The sequence below is a fragment of the Peromyscus leucopus genome, chromosome 2 (genome assembly GCF_004664715.2).
Source record: "Peromyscus leucopus breed LL Stock chromosome 2, UCI_PerLeu_2.1, whole genome shotgun sequence".
NCBI lineage: Eukaryota > Metazoa > Chordata > Mammalia > Rodentia > Cricetidae > Peromyscus > Peromyscus leucopus.
The window spans coordinates 102898382-102918732 of record NC_051064.1 but is presented as its reverse complement, the minus strand read 5'-3'; the positions used below and the strand labels follow the sequence as shown (position 1 = coordinate 102918732).

At 38.0% G+C, this 20351-nt stretch overlaps 1 protein-coding gene across 1 annotated transcript in view; it reads right to left on the bottom strand.

Moving 5' to 3' along the window:
• Efcab7 (EF-hand calcium binding domain 7) overlaps positions 1-20351 on the bottom strand; it is a 41381-nt gene that overhangs the window by 3992 nt on the left and 17038 nt on the right. Inside the window, exons 7-12 of the mRNA XM_028870249.2 lie at positions 17770-17911; positions 16729-16838; positions 13900-14057; positions 12643-12776; positions 5025-5173; positions 552-761 (exon numbers count right to left, since the gene is read on the bottom strand). Coding sequence (XP_028726082.1) covers positions 552-761; positions 5025-5173; positions 12643-12776; positions 13900-14057; positions 16729-16838; positions 17770-17911 — 903 coding nt within the window. The remainder of the gene's footprint in view (positions 1-551; positions 762-5024; positions 5174-12642; positions 12777-13899; positions 14058-16728; positions 16839-17769; positions 17912-20351) is intronic.

Sequence of the window (20351 nt, the reverse complement as noted above, 5' to 3'; positions counted from 1 at the left end):
AGAAAAGTAAAGAGCCCAGAGGCAAAATGTAGTTAAAGAGAAATGGGATAATTTAAGTTAGAAAAACTGGTTAGAAATAAGCCAAGCTAAGGCCGGGCATTCATAAGTAAGAATAAATATCCATACATTTATTTGGGAGCTGGGTGTTGGGCCCCTAAAGAGTACAAAAACAACAAACAAACAAACAAAAAACTACAGCAGAGAGCATGTTTCATACTTTCTGGTGGTCTTATCATATAATAAACTAAACAAGGATCTTGAAAATATCATACTTTATATAAACAAAAATGATATCTTTATTTTGTATACAGATTATACTGACTCTTCACTGATCTCCAAATTTTAATTCTCCTATTTTAAAATAAAAACAACAGTCTTGGGTCATTATAAATAATATAAAAAGTGTCATGCCAAGTTTGATTTATAAATACTAAAAAGAACAACTGTCCATTATAAATATTATAAGTATATTTGGCTGCAATGTAAAAAGGAAGATAACGTTATTAGAAAACTTTATATCAAAATAAGGAAAACTACCTCATGATCGATACCTTATTTTCAATGATTGATGTTATCCAGGTGTCATAATTGCAAGTATGTACGATTATATTTTCATAGCCATCCATGACTTTAGCATCACTTCTATCAAGGACGGACTTGCAAATGGCCCTCTCAAGTTGCCCGCTGCATGCCTCCATATGGATAGCTTTAATTCTTGGCTTGCATCTTTCTGCATAGATATTGATGACAAATGGGCATGCCTGGATGGGGAAGCAAACAGAATCTTGGTTTAGCCTTCTGGTAAAATTTTAAATAAATAAACTCACTACAAATGCTTATGGTATCATTTAGGATTCATTTGGCCAGCAAGAAGGCTCAGTGGGTAGAAGTGTTTGCCCGATACTGAGACACAAGCTAGACAAAGGGATAACGCTGTCCTAGGCGGGGACAGCAGGAAGTTGTAAGATTTCATCATGCTAGTTAGAATGGAACCTAAGAAGGCACAGTTTATATTTTAATTTCTGGATTCTCTCATTTAATACTTGAGACTACAATAGATTACAAGTAACTGAAACCATAGACAAAGGAAGCCAACTATAAACTCTTTTGAACAAAAATCTTGTGAAGACAGTGACCCCAGTTTTAGGAGTTATATCACTCCAACTGTTAATCAAAAACTTGTTTGCTTGGGCCTGCAGAAATGGCTCAGTGATTAAAAGCACTTGTTCTTCCAGAAGACCATGACTCCAAGCAACCATGCTGGGCAGCTTGCAACCACTTGTAACTCCAGATCTACAGAATCCAATGCCTTCTGGCCTCTGTGGGCCCTGCATGTACATGCACATACTTGCACATAGAGAAACACAAATAAAAATAAAAACTTTTAAAAATGTTCTCTCATGTTGGTTGACATGGTAACTAACACAGCCTAAGAGCTGAGGGCACAGCAAACCAGTTTAAAGTCTTTAATTCAAACAAGTGAATTAAACAAGCCTTTGATTGTCTTTTGGCAAACCTAGGCAGAGTCTGCACCAACGCTCACACTTGGCTGAACCTGGATGAACATTACAGATAACGATATTTGTATAATAAAAGATATATTAAAAGGCTGCATGATGTAAAGTCAGAGCACCCCTGGGACTTGTTTTCTTGGCCACACCTGAAAACGTGGGCGATATGGCTGCAGAGGGTCTTTGAGTCACTTCTTATAACAGTCTCTTGGTTTTTAGAGGTTGTTAGTATGGTTGCTGTTTTCCCCTTTGTTTTTGGAAACAAGGTCTTGCTATGTATTCCAGGATGGTCTGTTTGCTATACAGCCCAGGTTGGCCTCAAACTCAATGCTTCCTGTATCAGCTTCCCAAGTACTAAGATTTCAGACATACACAACCATACCATGCAGTTTTTGGAGGCCTTTAAAACTTGTTATCCAAAGTTTTAAAAATGATTCTCTGTGATCACTTTTCCAATAGATGATTTAATAGTATTTGCTGATAAAAGCAGGATAAAATCATAATCAATACATGAGCTGAAATAAAATCTCCATAGATACAAACATCTTTAAAGAGTCTCCATTAGTTGAGTAAAGCTTCAACTGAATATAAGTCAAAAGAGGAAACAATTTAAAAAGTTTTCATAAACTTTAGAAAAAACTATTCTGTTGTTATCAAATGGTTAACAGCACGTGTCATTACTGATACTAAACTTTTCAATTCATCTGAAAAAGAAAATCCTGTGTTCAACCCCAGCATTTACAGGGAGGGAGGGAAGGAGGGAGGGAAGGAGGGAGGGAGGGGGAAGGAGAGAGGGGAGAGAGAGAGAGAGAGAGAGAGAGAGAGAGAGAGAGAGAGAGAGAGAGAGAGAGTCATGCCTATCACAACTCAATTTTGTAGAGCAACCAGTGTCACCTGCTCATCCTTCAAGGTCAGAAAAAGAGAAACATTATTCACACAAACAGGATCACCACTGAGTGCCAACCAATCAACACAAGAATTTCTCAATATTGACATTTAAATAACTCCTTAGCATCATGCCCCCCAAACATAATAGAAGTACATATAAACATGATGATCTATGTAGAACAACTGTGTATTTCTCTTGTGAGCAACAAACCACAATTTCTTTCTTATTTTAGTTATAGAAGTAGTCTTGTCTGTGCTGGTGAGGTTTTTGTCAATTTGACTTAAGCTTAGGTTTATCGCAGAAGAAGAAAAGTCAACTGAGAAAATGCATTCATCCAATTGGCCTGTGGGCAAGTCTGGGGGGCATTTTCTTGATGAATGATTGATGTAGGAGGGTCCAGTCAGTTGTGGGTGGTACTACTTTTGTGCAGGTGGTCCTGGGTTCTGTAAGGAAGCAGGCTAAGCAAGCCATGGGGAGCAAGCTAGTAGGCAGCACTCATCCATGGCCTCTGCTTCAGTTCCTCCCAAGTCACTTTTGGCATGTTTTTTTGTCCTAGCTAGTAGAAAGCAAAGGAGGACACCATCCTCTGACACTTTCTGCTGTACGAATTTTTTTCCTGTTAAATTTTATTTTTTGTTTGTATATTTTTGTTTTGTTTTTTGGGTTTTTTTTGGCTCATGTAGCTCAGGCTAGCCTCAAACTTGCTATATAGTTGAAGATGACCTTGAAATGACATACATTCCCATGCCCAGTTTATGTGATGTTGGGAATTGTACTTTGGGCTTTGTATGTTCTAGGAAGGCACGCTTATCAACTGAATGCCATCCTCAGCCCCCTTCCTGTTAAAATTTCAAGTAATGGGAATATATTATCTATTCAATACTATAAATAAAATTTAAGTCATAAAAATTAACCTCATAAGTCTTTCTTACCTATGGTTTCAAAGGTAAGTAATATTAATAGATGGTTTTAAATGTTTTCAAGTTGCTTTACTGTTTTTAAATAATTTCTATTACATAAAAATGTGAAGCAGAATCAGTACTGTTTATAGACCAAAAACTGCTTTTACAACCATGGTTAAAATATAAAATTTTCAAAATATTAGTTAAAGAGGGGTATTTAAAAATTACAGTAACTCTTCACATTCAATTACTAAAAATGGCAAAAAAGAAAAAGAAAGAAAGAGAGAGAGAGAGAGAGAGAGAGAGAGAGAGAGAGGAAGCACACTTCTGAGGAATACTGAATGATATCAAGACTAGAAATTCAGTCAAAGTCTCCAAGTCCTTAAACTGTAAGTCTGTCATCAGCAGTACTGCCCTTTTAAGTTGACGGAAGTGGGGGCTGCAGAGGCAGCTCAGCAGTGAAGACACTGGCTGCTCTTGCACAGGACCTGGCTTCATTCCCAGCACCCACATGGCAGCTCACAATCATCTGTAACTTTAGTGCCAAGGGATCTAACGCCTTCTTCTGACTTCTGTGAACACAAGGCAGGCACATAGTACACAAACATACATGCAATCAAAACACTTGAACACATAAACTAATTTTAAAAGAAGTTACTGATGTCTGAGAAAATGACTAATACTTTAGGAGTATAGCCAAATGTCTTACTACTTAATATGTGGCTTGACACAGAATTTAAGAAGGCCTCACTTTCCTCCTTCTCTGGACTTAGAGTATTCTTTAACTTTGTACCTATTGTGTTAACAGGCATTAGGACAGTGACTAGTACATCACATACAGAGAGCTTTGGATCAGCCAGTCACTGTCTCTAGTGTCTTATAAACATTAACCCAAGAAGTACCATCTATAAAAAGATAAGCATTCCAAACTCTCTACAGACACATCCTTCTTATTTTCAGAGAACTGTCTTTCTCTTAAGATGAAGTTTTCCTATTTATCAATAAGATTTTGGCAATTCAAACTGACATCTCCAATTCAAAATAAGTTGGCAGCATGAACCTGGGAAAGTGGGGCCACAAATGAAGTGGACCTTATAAGCTCTCATGCAATCGCCAACTTAATTTAGAGCATCAGGCAATTTATACTCTGAGGGTTAAGAAAAATCACTTGAGTAAGGGGTTCGATCACAAGGACAAGCTGAAAGTGGCAGAACACGTTTTTCCATAGAGGCACATAAACAAATAATGCCAGATATAATAATAATCTGAAGTGAGCTCACACCTATCTGCGACACCTCGGAGGGGCGCAAAAACACATTCCAAGAACAAGTTCCTGTTTTTTGAAGAAACTGAGGTCACAAGACTCTAGTTTTCTTGGAGTTTTCTCACAAGCACTCAGAATTCTCCTCACATGACTCCATTCTTGGACCTTGTTCCAATAAAAATATATACATTCTAATTATTAATTTCCCTCTGCACATCAAAAAGTTCAAACTTTTTTACTCTGATTAGTCATAGCTGACAGTAACTATTTTTTCAGTAAATAACACAAACTTCAGTAAAATACTAGAAACACACCCATGTGCCCAGGATTCACCCAACAGTACTGAAATTCCAGGATTTGAGTGCCTGGATTGAAAAGCCATATATCAGGAGAGTGTTCAAGGTCAAATGCCATGAAATGGTCCTTGTGAAGCCACTGTCAATGTTAGAATGCTCTACCTCCGTCAGCTCCAGAGCCTTGTTGTAGCCCATCGAGTGTAGAGTCACCCACAGATCAAGAGGGTCTCCTTCTCGATCATTGGCTTCCATCAGATGCAAGTCCATAAATCCCTGTCTTGTTAATTCATTCTTCTTTGTGTCAAAGTTTTCTGTAAAAACAAACATTTTCCCCATACATTACCTAAAAGTCCATGTGTTTAATAAAATGTCTATACTACTAATCATAAATGTTCAGTTGTCTGCAATAACATGGGGAATAAGAATCCCCCAAACCTGCTTCCTTTTCTAATTTCCAACAGTTCAACACATGTTCCATCATAGGATGTGATTTTTCCCAGATATTGGCAAGTTCTAACTAATTAGTGCAAGCATATTCCAGAGTTAGAGGAAACTATAATTTTTCTGGGTAAATTCCAACCTGACCACTCATTCAGAGTTTATATTGATATTTAAGACAAATTAACATGCTTCATAATGCCCCTTAGGCCCACCAGAACCTGAATGAACTTGATATAATATACCCCAGACTACTGGAGTTTTAGAAAGGGAGAACTGATGGGGTTATGTTTAAGGAGACACGTATAGTTTCTCTAACAAATTGTTAGGAGGTCTTTAAAAAGCTGTTAGATAATGGAAACCTGCATTTCCTAAGGAAAGTCTAAATATGTTCATTCAACATCATTTGTGAGTAAAAACTATCACAGTTGCGTGTGTGTGTGTGTGTGTGTGTGTGTGTCTAATAGCTATCTATCCACCTATATTATGATTGTCCTGAAATGAATCTATAGATAAAAAATACCATTAACGGAGTATATTTTGACAACTTCCTACAACAAGAAAGATTTTACTGCCCAACTCCCATCTGTATTATACTCAAGGGAAATGAGACAGCACCTTTTTCCTATGCATTATTATGAGAAAAACAAAACACACACCTGATTGACTAATATTTTAAAATGTTTTATAAGTGAAACAGATTCACAGGTTTTTTTCAAGGAAAATACGCAAATTAAGTGAGGGAGAGTAATGATAGTAATGTACTACTATTTAGTAAAGTAAGATACAATTAATATTTAATATGTAACATAAAGAAAGTATTAAAGAAAAAATGTCTTTAATACTATACTATGTGGACCAGCAATACCTTAATGACCTTTAAAACTTAAAATTCTTAATCCTTATTAAATTTTAAAATTTATTAAAGGGCTAGGAATAAAGCTCAGTGGTAAAGCAGTTCTCTAGCAGACACAGCCATGGATTTAAACCTTAGCACTACCAAAAGAAAGTGGATTACCCTATTAACCTCTGACTCAGAGATTTACACAAAGCTATGATAATCAAGAGCGGTATTAGTGAGAGAATTGAAAAATAGGTTAATGTAACAGAATATATCCAGACTACTGAGAAGTAACAAGGGGAAAGCGCCACAATGACTAAAGAAGCCTTCAGCAATGTACCGGAATACCTGGATAGCTATATCCAAGAATAAGTAAATCTAGGCCTAGACCTTGAACCTTTCACCAAGAGGAACTGCTAATGAGCCACAGATGAAACTGTAAGACACAAAACGAAAAAAAATTACTACAAGGTAACAGGAGAAAATCTAAGTAGACTTGTGTTTGTTGACCAAGTTTTTAGATACAATTTTAAAAGCATACACACCAAGCCAGTGTGGTGAAGCATGCCTATAATCCTCAAATTTGGAAGATAGAGGCAGAAGAATTAGGAGTTCAAGGCCACTCTGGGCTACAGGAGACCATGCCTCAAAAGATGATAACAACAGCAATAAAAACATGTCCTAGCTTATTGTATGTCACTGTTATAAACACTGTGACCAAAAGCAAGTTGGGGAGGAAAAAGGTTTATTTCAGGTTACAGGTCACGATCCATCATAAAGGGAAGCCAGGCAGGAGTTCAAGGCAGGAACCTAGAGGCAGGAAGTGCTGTTTACTGGCTTTCTTCCTGCTTCTGCTTATCTAGCTTCCTTATAGAACTCAGGACCACCTGGCCAGGGGTGACACCACCCACAGTGTGTTGGACCCTCCTCCATCAATTAGCAACCACAGGCATGCCCATAGGCCAGCATGATAGAAGCAATTCCTCAACTGAGGTCCCTCCTCCTGACAACCAGGAAGAGCTAGCACAGCATGCAGAACATGTCCTAAGGAAGACACAATCTCTCAACGAGTTACACTTTGTGAATGATATTGCTAGAAGAATCAAAATATAAGCCACTAACTGGGAGAAAATACTTGCAAAACACCCATCTGATAAAAGATACACATTCACAACACTTGGGAGAGCAGGCCCTGCATCTGACCAGGGTAAGATAATAGAGCCAACCCTGTTGATGAAGGTGTAGGTGAGCCTGCCCCAAAGTTGTAAGTGTGGGAGGGCAGCCCCCACGACTCACCTATCATGCAGGAGTGTGGGTGGGGAAAGATACTCCCTTACTCCTCACCCCTTACCACCTGCAACAGACAAGGGAGCTGACCCTCCCTCTTGCCAGATACAGTACTTAGGAAAGCGGGCCCTGCTCCTGGCCTACACAGCACAGCAGAGCTGGTTCAGTAGTTGGAGGTAAGGGTGACCCAGCCCTGAGGTTGTGAGCAAAGGAGAGCTGTCCTCATTGCTCATCTGACATGTGACAGCATGGGCAGAGGAGAAATGTCCCTCCCCCCCCACCCCCATCAATGCCTTAGACAGGTGGAAGAGCTGGCCATGAGTTCATAAGAGCAGGAGAGCTGTCCCCAACCCTCACTAGCTGCAGCACTTGGGAGAGTGGCCCCTGTACCTATTTGAATGCCTCAAACCCCCAAATCTGAGGAAAGCAAATGCTGGTGACATGTGGTATAACAGGAATGCTAATAACGGCTGGTGGGAATCAAAACTGTCACAGCACTTGTAAAACAGCACTTCTTTCAAAGCCAAACACTGTCTCAGCATACAGTCCAGTAGTTACTGAACTGCAATGGAAATGAGTTGAAAACTTGCTTGTATATAACCCTGCACACAAATGTACATAGCAGCTGTATTCACAGATGTCCCAAACTAGAAGTCATAAGATATCCTTCAATAGGGAAAGAGGAAAATGCAAACTGTGACATGTGCATACAATGAAATATATTTCAATACAGCAGTAAAGAGAAATGAACTACAAAACCAGGAAAAACAAGAAGAAAACATGCAATTCAGTTACACAACATTCTTTGAGAGGCAAAATCACACACAGTACAAAGATCAGTTATTGCCCAGGGTTTGGGAAGCAGACACACAGGTGAACAGATGGAGTGCAGGGAGTTTTATGGCATTGAACCCATTCTTTGCAATACTGTGATAACTATATCTGTGAGACTGAACAGCTGTCAAAACCCATGTAACTACACAACATAAGTGAACTTTAACAATAGTAAATAATGTAGTAAGATCAACTCACAAATTATAATAAATGTATTACGCTAACTGACATTGTTAATAATTTGCAGAACTCGGTGGGCATGGACCGGAAAAGATGGATCCCAGGAGCCACCAGATCTTCTACTCAGTTTTTCTATAGATCTAAAACTGCTTTTAAAAAGCAAATCTATTAATAAACAAAAAAAGACAAAAGTATTTTAAGTAAAAAAAAAAAAAGCATGGTGAGATGATCTTATAGCTAAACAATGTATTTTTATCATCAACAGGTATGAGTAAATATTGACTATGATGAGAGAGGTAGACATTTCAGAACCTAAAAATTACATATATCCTGCTGTATTATGGCTGCCACTGAAGCAGATATGCCCCCCAAATCATTTTCAGTGCAATAATTTTCCAAAACATTTGATAGCATGAAGTTGGGACTCTGAAACCTGCCTGTCTGGGTCTGAAGCCTAGTTATACAACTGTCTTGCTTTACTGACCCTGGTCAAGCTACTTAATCTCTTTGACTCTATGTCCTCATGTGTAAAATGAGAGCAGTTCCAGGGCTACCCCACAAAGCTGATACACAGATGTGCTTACATTAGCATCTGGTAGATGATGAGCTCTCAACCTCACTAATTTAATTAAATAAAACTTTACTAACTGATAATTTTTGCCATAAGAAAATCTTACTTAGGGGCTAGGAAGGTGTTTACTGGGTAAGAATGTTTGCATGAAGATGGTGAATTGGACCTCAGCACCCACATATAAAATCTGAATGTGCTATGTGCATGCCCGTAAGCGCAGTGCTAGGAACTGATGGCCCACGGAAGGCCTGCTGGCTTTATCATCTCCAGTCTACCTCCGAGCTCATTGAGAGAGGCTGTGCTAATGCAGTAAGATGAACAGTGATAGAAAAGGACACCCGACAGCCCCCTCTGACCTTGCCATGTGCATGCATAGGCATGGATCTGCACACACCACACAAACACACTCATAAAGACGGAATATAAAGCAAAATCGTAACTATGATTCACTTCCATGAAATGGACTAGTGACAATAAACTGAAAAGTTTTATCATTAAAGTTACAATGCAATTATATCTGATAAAGCTGTACTGTGTAAATTATCAAACTTAATAGATTTTAATATTAAACAACAACCTATTTATAAAAAGAAATGAGAAATCTTTATAGTAGTATCTTATTTTATCCTCCTTGCTGTTTGGGGAAACAGATTAATCAGATTCTTGCCTCGATCACTTCCTTTACAAATTTACACCATCCTAGGAAACATGCAGTACTCCTGCAGTGGTGGGGTAGTTCCTCTCTCTCCTGACACATTTCCTGTTCTGTGGGATAGAGTCGGCTAGGACTTTTAGACTTTCCCTTTGACCTCCAGCCTTTGGCTTAAACACACAAACCCTACTTTAATCTCCGAAGCCTCCCAGTGACACCTGGCTCCACCTCATAGGCAATTATGTTCTGTTGTGGTGTTCTTGGCTTCCCTAATTGAGAACAGATTTTTAAAAATTAAATAATTCTTTGTTGTTGTTGTTTTTCTTGTTGTTTTATAAGGTCTCTCTATGTAGCCTTTGTGTCCTGCAACTCATTATGTAGACCAAGCTGGCCTCAAACTCACAGAGATCCTCCTACTTCTGCCTCCAAGTGCTGGGATTAAAGGTATACGCCACCATGCCCAGCTAAAAATTCTTAACATGTATAAATAACTTTCTGGAAACCTCTTAATTTTTTTAGTGAAACTAACTTATTAACTCTTTGTTGTCTTTTTCAGAACCAGTGTGTGGCTCAGTGATAACTAGTGCTGGAAAAGCAGTCTCCTTTCTTTAAAAGGAGTTTGAATACAGAAACCCTGCATGGGCGGACAATGTTCTTCCCAGAAGACATGGGTTATTAAATGGAAATCTCAGTGCTAGGTGTTAGACACCTCCTTATGAGTTATTGGTCAAGGAAGCTCTAAAGGCCCCTAAAGTAACATGGGCTGTTGACATTTATGGTGGTTTGAATGAGAATGGCCCCCAGAGGCTCATGTTTGAATACTTGGTCCCCAATTGGTGGAACTGTTCAGAAAGAATCAGGAGGTGTGGTTTTGTTGGAGGAGATTTGTCACTGAGGGTGGGCTTTGAGGTTTCAAAAGCCCACACAATCCCCAGCTCCCTGTCCCCTGCCCCCTGCCCCATGCTTGTGGATTGAGATATAAACTCCCAGCTACTGCTACAGAGCCATGCCTACCTGCCTACTGCCATGCTCCCTGCCATGATGGTCATGGACCCTAACCTTCTGGAACCCTGAGCCACCAATTAAATGCTTTTCTAAGTTGCCTTGGTCATGGTATCTTATCATAGCAATAGAAAAGTAACTAAGACACCATTGCCATTTGTTGTCTACATAACTAGATGGTAAGACCCTATTTCTGAAGACACAACGTATTTTGATTGTAGGATAAAAGACATCAATTTGGAACAGACTTGAAAAATTGTTCCCTGCTGGCTAGCCTACACAGTGCCAGAATGGACTATACAGGGTATTAGGAGAAAAAAAAAATCAATGTCTTTCCCAGCAGTACCACTGAATGCTGTAATACCAACCTGCCAGGCAAGATGTGCCACAGATGCCAAAGTGGCATGAATGTTACAGGAGGAACCAACCACTTTGCGACTGGACCTGCAGTCTGCGCCACAGGAGTGAATTTACCCACTACTATAAACTTGTCAAAAGCCATGGATTGGAAGGTAAAGCCACAGTCTCTAGCAAGGAATCTGCTACTGTTGTTTTAGTATGTGGACATGCTGTCAAAACTGCTTCCATAATATCTGTATTTATGCCCATAGATAAGTGTTGTTCTTCACCCTGGTGGAGAAGCTTTTTCTCTAGTAGACAGTAGTTAATATAGAGACTCTTAAGTGAGTAGAGTACTTAAAGGGACCTCCCAGCACATAAGTGACTATAGCGTGCTCAGGGAACATCCCCACCTGAGGCCCAGGGCCCAGGTGGAAGAAGGGACAGGAAGAAGGTAAGGGCAGGAGGATGGGGACAAGTGCTGTCTTCTGGACACATGGCTCTCATTCTCATGAACTCACTGCATATGCGTACCTTCACATGATCAACCCTATTAATACCATCATTACTATTCCAGCAGGCAGTAGTAACTGGGCTCAGTGTGTGAGAAGAGGAAGACGAGGAAGAGGAAGAAGGGAGAGGAGAAGCAGAAGGTAGAAAGGAGGAGGAGGAATAGGAAGATAGGATATGAGAGTGAGAGGAGACACATTGGGAGAAACATTGTATTCATGCATGAAATTGGCAAATAAATAAATGATTTTAAAAGAGTTTTTAAAAATACATTTCAAGCCCCCAAAAGTTGAAATAATCATTAAGTAATTCATATCTTTTAGCAAGTATACCAACTATCACTATAAGGAAAATAAATGCTTCTGTTAAAAAAGAGAGATTTACTTTTCTAAAAAATGTATGTGCACATGTGTATGCCTGTATGAGTTTATGTGCACCATGTGAGTAAGATGCCTGTGAAGGCCGGGAAAGGGTATAGAATGCCTTGGAACTGGAGTGAGGGGTAGTTGGGAGCTGCCTGACGTGGGTGCTGGGACCTAAGCAAGCTGGCCCTTGGCAAGAGCAGTAAGTTCTTTTAACCACCATGCCACCTCTCCAACCCCATGTTAGCCTTTTCCCCCACTATCCTAAATGTTAAAATAATATTCCTTGGAGAAGTCTGGATTATTATTTCCAAGATTAAAGGGATGCCATATGTAGTTGGAAGGTTTCTCCTATCCCACCAGGCCCCCACAGTCCTGTGGCCTGCTTATAAAATAATCACTCAGAAGCTTATATTAATTATAACTGCTTGGCCATTAGCTCAAGCTTATTACTGACTAACTCTTACACTTAAATTAACCCATAATTCTTATCTGTGTTTAGCCATGTGGCTTGGTACCTTTTCTCGGTTCTGCCTTGATATCTTGCTTCCTCTGTGTCTTGCTGGTGACTTCTGACTCCACTTTCCTCTTCCCAGAATTTTCCTCGTCTGCTTGCTCCACCTATACTTCCTGCCTGGCTACTGGCCAATCAGCAATTTATTTACCAACCAATCAGAGCAACACATATTCACAGCATACAGAATGACATACCACAGCAGCCATATATTTTTCTAAGCATCCATTAAGAAAAAGAAAGCACTTACCTCTGCAGACAGCCCAAGCATCCTCATCACACTTCTCACCACTTGTTCTCAATTCAAAAAAATTGTACTCTTCAAGGCTAATAAGACCATTTCCATCTAAATCAATTATTTCAAATATCTCTGATAAAGTTGACCTAAAATTATAAAAATAGAAAATATTATTTTTAAAACAAAAAGTCTGAAGAAGGATTTTTTTTTAATGTGTGTGTTTTGCCTGCATGTATGTCTATGAATCATATGCGTACTTGGTGTCTGCAGAGGCTAGAAGAGGGCGCTGGATCCCCGGGACTGAAGTTACAGATGGGTGTGAACCACCACATGGGTGGTAGGATTTGAACCCAGGTAGAAGAGCATCCAGTGTTCTTAGCCACTAAGCAATCTCTCTAGCTTGTAAAAACAGTTTTTGAGGACAAGTTTCAAAGGAAATATATTAATGGCATTTAAGATTTTTTTTCTGAGTTATATTATATCCAAATACATTTTTATCTGTCTGTGGTCAAATCTCATTGTGAATATCTAGGACATAGGAGACCAACCTTAGGTTTAGACTTCAGATTTTGACAGTTATCAAGAGTGCAACTAACAGGATGATGTAAAGGCATTGTCTAGTGGAGAAGATACTGGTAGAGATGTACTGAAGTATGGCAAAGTGCATAGAACCTACAAATTAATGACAATCCTAGACTTGTCGACATAAAGTCACCCTTGGTTACTTAATTAATTAAAAAAATATATATTTGTTATACATAGCATGCTTTTGGTATATATATACACTGTAGAATGAGTAAATCAAGCTAAATAACACATCTATTATCTCACATACTCATTTCTATGGTGAGAACACAAGATCTACTAAGATACAGATTTACTTATATCTAAATATAATAAATTGATATTAGCTATAGTCTAGGCACCACATTATACAACAGATAACTGAATTTATTCTTCCTGTCCAACTCAAAATTTCTATCTTTTAAACAACATTCCCCCCAATTTCCTCACACCACCAATCCTTGGTAATCACCATTCTGCTCTCTGCTTCTATAAACTTCACTTTTTAGATACCACATATAAGTGAAATCATGAGGTACTGATTTTTTTGTGCCTCTTTGATGTTTTTAAGCGCACTGCCCATCATGCTACGGTAAAAGATTCAGTTAAAGCAGAAAGATAGGGTGGGAGCTGGCCACAGAAAGATGGGGTGGGAGCTGGTAACAGGAAATGGAAAGAGAGAGGTGACTGATAAACAAAACTTACCGAAATTCACTTGTGAGAAATAATTCCCCTGTTTCATCTCTATATACAAGTTGGGCTTCTTCTGTTACTGGTTTTATTTCCTTTTTTAGCCTACAGCCAGTTGTGGAAGGAATTAACCAATAAATTCCTGGTCCTAGTTCACCAGTCCATCCAAACACCTTTTTATCAGAAGAAGAATTAAATAAAATGAACAAGCAAAAGTTTTAATGACTTTAAATCTTTCTTCTGAAGGAGAAACTTGAGACATCATTTGTTTTAAATCAATATTTAGTTACAGCTTATTAACCTTTTACTGGTTTTAAGTTATTTTCTTTAGGGGTAGCCCTACTACAAGACCACAGACTATGGTCCTTTACATTTTCAAAACTACCTAAAAGCAAAAAAAGAGAGAGAGAGAGAAGCTATATATCATCTAAGTCATCCCGAAAGATCTTCCAAAGTACTTATCACACAAATGCCTTCAGCAGGAAGCAGAGAGTAATATTAGAATTTTTTAAAATACAAATACTAAGCTCCTTAAAGAAAAGTAGTAAAGATTTCCTACTACTATGATTGAAATAAGAATATATGATTTGTAAATGACATTAAAGAAAGTTCAATATATTTTTAAGTTCACCATTTACATGAGTTAAACATATTTCTGAAAGCTCAGTTATATGGATTACAATGTTACTCTCTTTTCTGCTGTTGTTTATTTTTGTTTTTTGAGCCAGGAACTCATGTTTTTTTTTTATTATTATTTTTTCATATCTACTACTCTTTAATTTTATGAAAGAGTCTCTCCATACTCAGTCTCCAAAGGCCTAGTTCATGTTGGCCTTGAACATGTTATGAAGCCCAGAATTTGTAGACCTCCTGCCTCTGATTCCCAGTGTTGGTAGTTCAGGGAAATCATACAATACAATACATCTTTGCTTCTCTAAGTTTGACTCTTACAGTCTCTCTCTCTCTCTCTCTCTCTCTCTCTCTCTCTCTCTCTCTCTCTCTCTCTCTCTCTCTCTCTCTGGGGTGTGTGTGTGTGTGTGTGAAAGGTACTGATCTTTGTGGATTTTCCTTACATTGTTTTTGGCAAAATACTTTTAGGTGGATTGTGAAGATCGCTAGGTGACATGGACTATAAAACAAGATGTAGAGTCCTAGACAGACCTGCTTATCTGAAACTGTTTCCTAATAAATGTTGGATATTTATATCAAGACATTTGTATAGGAAAATATTTTATTTGCCTGTTCTATAGTGAAAGCAAATGGTTTCCCTCTACCTATCTCCTAGGAGCTTTCTGGAGCCTAAACGTTTCTTATAAAAACCAAGGACCACCTTTTGACTATCCTAACTGTACATATTCAATCATTGTGTATGATAGTTTAGTTCAGTTACTTGTGCTACAGTATAGACTAGCCCACAAATTCCATCAGGTATTGTGCTCAAATAGTCTTTTCAAAACCTATTTTCCGTCATCCTGGAGGTTCATAAACAAAATAAGTTGGTCATCTGAGTTCTAGATTCTTTTTGCCTGATTATCCAAGGACCATAATCACCCTGAGATTATCATCAAGCCCTATTCTGTCAGAAGAAATAATTCAATGTAACTGAGGATCACTGTGAAGATTAAACTACCAAATCCATGCTTTAGAAATGATAATTGTTTAGATTGATCATACATTGGCTGACATACAGGAGTTAAAAATATCTTGCTACTTCTTAGAAGTCATCACATGCACTTCCTTTATTCCCCACATATAACTGTGAAGTGCCACTAGAGATGGCCACTTGTAAGTTTTTCATGGATACCAAACTCTTCTTAAGGAAAATAATTGTGAAGCTAAAAATACTAGTAAAAATCCTTTGAAAATATGACATATAACAGATCAACAGAAGCCTATAAAGAGGTAACACAGAAACTCAGTTTAAACATAGCCTTGCTGTGACTGTTTTTACACATGCAATCTCATAAGAAAGTCATTTTACCCAAAACCAAATGGGAAAAGCTATTGTTTCTGACATTGCTTTATCTGTCACCTCACCTCATAGTCAGCTCTGAAGAAGAGCTTAGTAAAAAGGTTAACTTCTGCCATTTTATGTGGTTCTAGCCAGGAACTACTCTTGTCTGTTAGGAAGCTGCCAATAAAGACTTCTATATAACATCCCAGAGAGAAAGATTTGTCTGTCATTGAGCCAATATAAAGATTAAATATGATTCTGCAGGAAGTCCTTGAATAGTATTATTCCTGTTGCTGTGTAGTAGGTTGTATTTGTAGTTCTCATAAATTAAATAGCCCCCTGTGTGTATCTGCTCACATATTTGGCCTCTGAGTAAATACATAATTAGAAAAGACCAGAACAACCTTAAAGGCAACATATAAAAACATTTAAAAGCACTTCTTTCCATCAGACTATTTCTGAACCTTCCAAAATGAGTCAAGCCTGAGGATAGTAATTTGGGAGAGTTCCTGTTTTGCAGTCATAGTACAAGTAAGACAGACCTCAGAAGCAAACTTTCCTGTAGCTGGGGTCATGTATTTGGAGGGTAGGAAGAATCTAATAACATCACTCTCTTTATTGAGTGCAACAACAAAAAATATTTTCATGAGATAGATCAGAGCACTTAGTTATGGAGCCAAGGCTGTCACTCATCAACCCCTAAAAAAGTCTCAGAATATACGAAAAAGTATTTTACAGTTAATAAAACATATATAATAGCATAATGATTAGGAACTGCCTATACCATCACTAGAATAGAGAACATTCGAGTTTAAAAGACTAGTGAAAAGCTATTATTTCCTTCAACTTGGCTTCCTACTACATTCTTAAACATTAAAAAATATGTATACTTCTCTATTTTGTAGTTCGGTGAAACACATGAGCTGGGGCTCTGCTCGATCCTCGTTTTCTTTAAGAATATACAAGGCCGTATCAACCGATAACCAAGGGGAACGTTTTCCTAGAAACACACAACAACATCACCAACAAAGCCCACCTCAGATCAATCCATCACTGCACACTCTTAAGTTCTTTACCCAGTAGATTTTTAAAAAGAAATATACACTCCATTTTTATATACAAATATCTTAATATCTATAATATGCCACTACTCCATTTAATTTTATGAAAGAGTTTCTCCATACTCAGTCTCCAAAAAGCCTAAAGTCTCTTGAAATCATCAAAAAGCCGTGTTCCAGTGGCTGGACATGTACCCATGCCCTTGCCTAGCATACATGAGGCCCTGGGTTTGATCCCCGGTGTGCTCATCCTAACCAAAAACAAACAAAGAACAATGAAAAACAACAGCTGGGGCACAGGATAACCAAGTCACAATCTAAGCGAGAGCAGAGCCTTTCAGGAAGAGATGGGATCCAGCACTGACACTCTCCTGGGAGGCCACAGGAAGAAGAAACCATCTACACTCTTAGACGGTCAGGTTATATACATGTTTAGATGGGGCAGGTCACACACTGTCCCTATTTAAAATCCTCTGCTGAGATAAAGCTCAAAGTATAATGATTTGGGCAGATTTCTTCAATGTATAGTATATTTGCATCAAAATGTACTCATGTAACTAAACATCATATATGAAAAATGAACACAATGAAAAAATTTAAAACTAAATAAAACCATACATTTCTTGGGCAGATTATTTTCTTAACTAGGGCTAGGAAATACAAAGTATTTTCAGAGAGAATATAAATTGGTATTTTAAAAATAAACATAACTGAGTAAAGTAGCCTTTACTCCCAGGCAGATCTCTGTGAGTTCAAGGTCAGCCTGGTCTCTATAGTTAAGTTTCAGAACAGCCAGAGCTACACAGTGAGACCGTGTCTCAAATAAATAAGTGAATAAACTAATAAATAAATGAATATAAATTTTAAACTTGCCTTCAGTTTGACTCAGATTTAATGGCTTAATTGTTAGATAAAGCACAGATCTTTGAGCTATGTGCATCTTGTACTGATGACTAACGACTTCACCATCTTCTTCTAAAAAGAAACAGCCTTTTGATTGTGCACACTGCCAGTCCTGAAATGAAGGGAAACATTTTCAAACAATATTTGTTAAATGTTTCAGCATGCATAGTAATGAGGAGAAACTGAGAGACGACCCCAAAGAAATGTCAAATATACCTGTTGCCCTCTGGGAGTGTGCAGTCATCGGAGAGAAAGTGCAGACATAAAACAGATCAATCCCAATTGTCAGGGTGTGTGTGTGTGTGTGTGTGTGTGTGTGTGTGTGTGTGTGTGTGTGTGTGTGTGTGTGTGTGAGATGTGGTCAGGTTAAAAAGGGAACTATATGTGTGAAATCACTGTAATCCCAGTTCCAAAAGTAGTGCCTAGAATTCTGTAGTTGCTCAATAAATATTTATGTGTGATTGATGGAAGGTACTGATATAAACTGAGTGGGTGACAATAAACAATCACCATTTTTTTATTTTCTAATTTTTGAAAGATTCATATTTATTTCTTAAAAACGTGGGGGGTGGGGGGGAGGGCGGTCAATGCAAACTAGTCCAGGGCCTGAGAAGACAAGAAGAGAGTGTCAGATATGCTGGAGCTAGAGATGTGGGCAGTTGTAAGAGGCCTGATAGGAGGTGTGCTGAGAACTAAACTTGGGTCCTCTGCAAGAGCAGTATGTGCTCTGAACTGCTGAGCCATCTCTCCAGCCCTGGCCAAAATGATCTGGAGAATGAAAAGTTACTAAAACACACCACAAAAATAATTTACTTAAGTTCACAAAAGTAGTGATAGAAAATACACCATCTACAACTGTCACAATCCAGGTGACATTAGTGTTGAGAGCATAATAAGAATGAAGAAGTAAGGATTACTAAAGCTAAAATACAAAAGGAAAAGTAGTAAGATTCTCTATTTAAAGATTAATTATAGAACAACCCAAATAATGATTTCAAGTTTTAGTAAGCAAAAATAAAAGTTTATAAATAAGAGCTTTACAGCTACTAAAAATACATCAAGAAAGTGGGCCTGGTAGTACTCCCTTGTAATACCACCTCTCAGGCTAAACAGAAGGAAGTCTGAGACCTGTCTGGGCTACCTTAAAAAAAAAAAAAAAAAAAAAAAGCAAAGGCCAGGCGGTGGTGGCACTCGCCTTTAATCTCAGCACTCGGGAGGCAGAGGCAGGCGGATTGCTGTGAGTTCGAGGCCAGCCTAGGCTACCAAGTGAGTTTGCTACCAGGAAAGGCAAAGCTACACAGAGAAACCCTGTCTCGGGAAAAAAAAAAAAAAAAAAAAAAAAAAAAAAAAAGATAAAATAAAAGGAGAGGGGGACTGGTAAAACTGTCGCTAGCCAAATCCCATCACATCACAGAAGGAAGTAAAATTTGAAAACAGCAGGTTGGGCAGGTAGTAAAAGACTGTTTACTGAAATTATCATTACCACAGATGTGTGGAAAATGCTTTCACTTTATCATCAGGCAAAATTGTCCTAGTACATACTCATATAATATTTTATTATATAACATAATCATTTTAAATATATTTATACATTTAATATAATTTTTTTTCAAGACAGGGTTTCTCTGTGTAGCTTTGAGCCTGTAGACCAGGCTGGCCTCAAACTCACAAAGATCCGCCTGCCTCTGCCTCCCGAGTGCTGGGATTAAAGGTGTGCACCACCACCACCACCACCACCACCTCCTGGCTAAAATTTTAAATAAGAAAATCCCTATAATTCTCTTTTATTGAAAAATCCCTGTAATTGTACTATCATATTATGATTGTAATATAATCCTTTCTAAAACAAACCTTTATAAAAATCAAGTTTTATATTCTAATAAACACCATTTTCTTTGGGTTTCTAAAATTGAATCTTTTTTTTTTTTTTGGTTTTTCAAGACAGGGTTTCTCTGTGTAGCTTTGCACCTTTCCTGGAACTCACTCTATAGACCAGCCTGGCCTCGAACTCACAGAGATCCACCTGCCTCTGCCTCCCGAGTGCTGGGATTAAAGGCGTGCGCCACCACCGCCCCGCTAAAACTTAATCTTACATCAAAAATATTTTACTATTGAAAGAGAACAAGGTGTTAGATATTTAGCTCACTTCCAATTTCTCACCAGCATAATCTTAACATGAATACCATTTTGTCTAAAAGTTTCTCCTTAAAAATGATTTCCCTAAAAACAACCTTAGAGAAAAACTAGGGTTTTAGACCTACTGATATGCATTCCCATATTACAAGTCAGCGATACTATTTTTAAATGACCACGATGGTATAAAATGTAATAACTTTATAATAAAACTTGGTCAAACTATGTTATCATGAAAAAATGGGGGTTGTGAGGAATGATTTCCTAATTAAGGTATGGGTACATAAAACACTGTATACTAGTATGTTTATTTTATGCACCAGATGTAACGACAGCAGCAAAATGGGATTTAATAACTTTTGCATTAATTAGGATTTCTGCTTATACTTTCAGAGATTAACATTTTGCTATGTATTTAT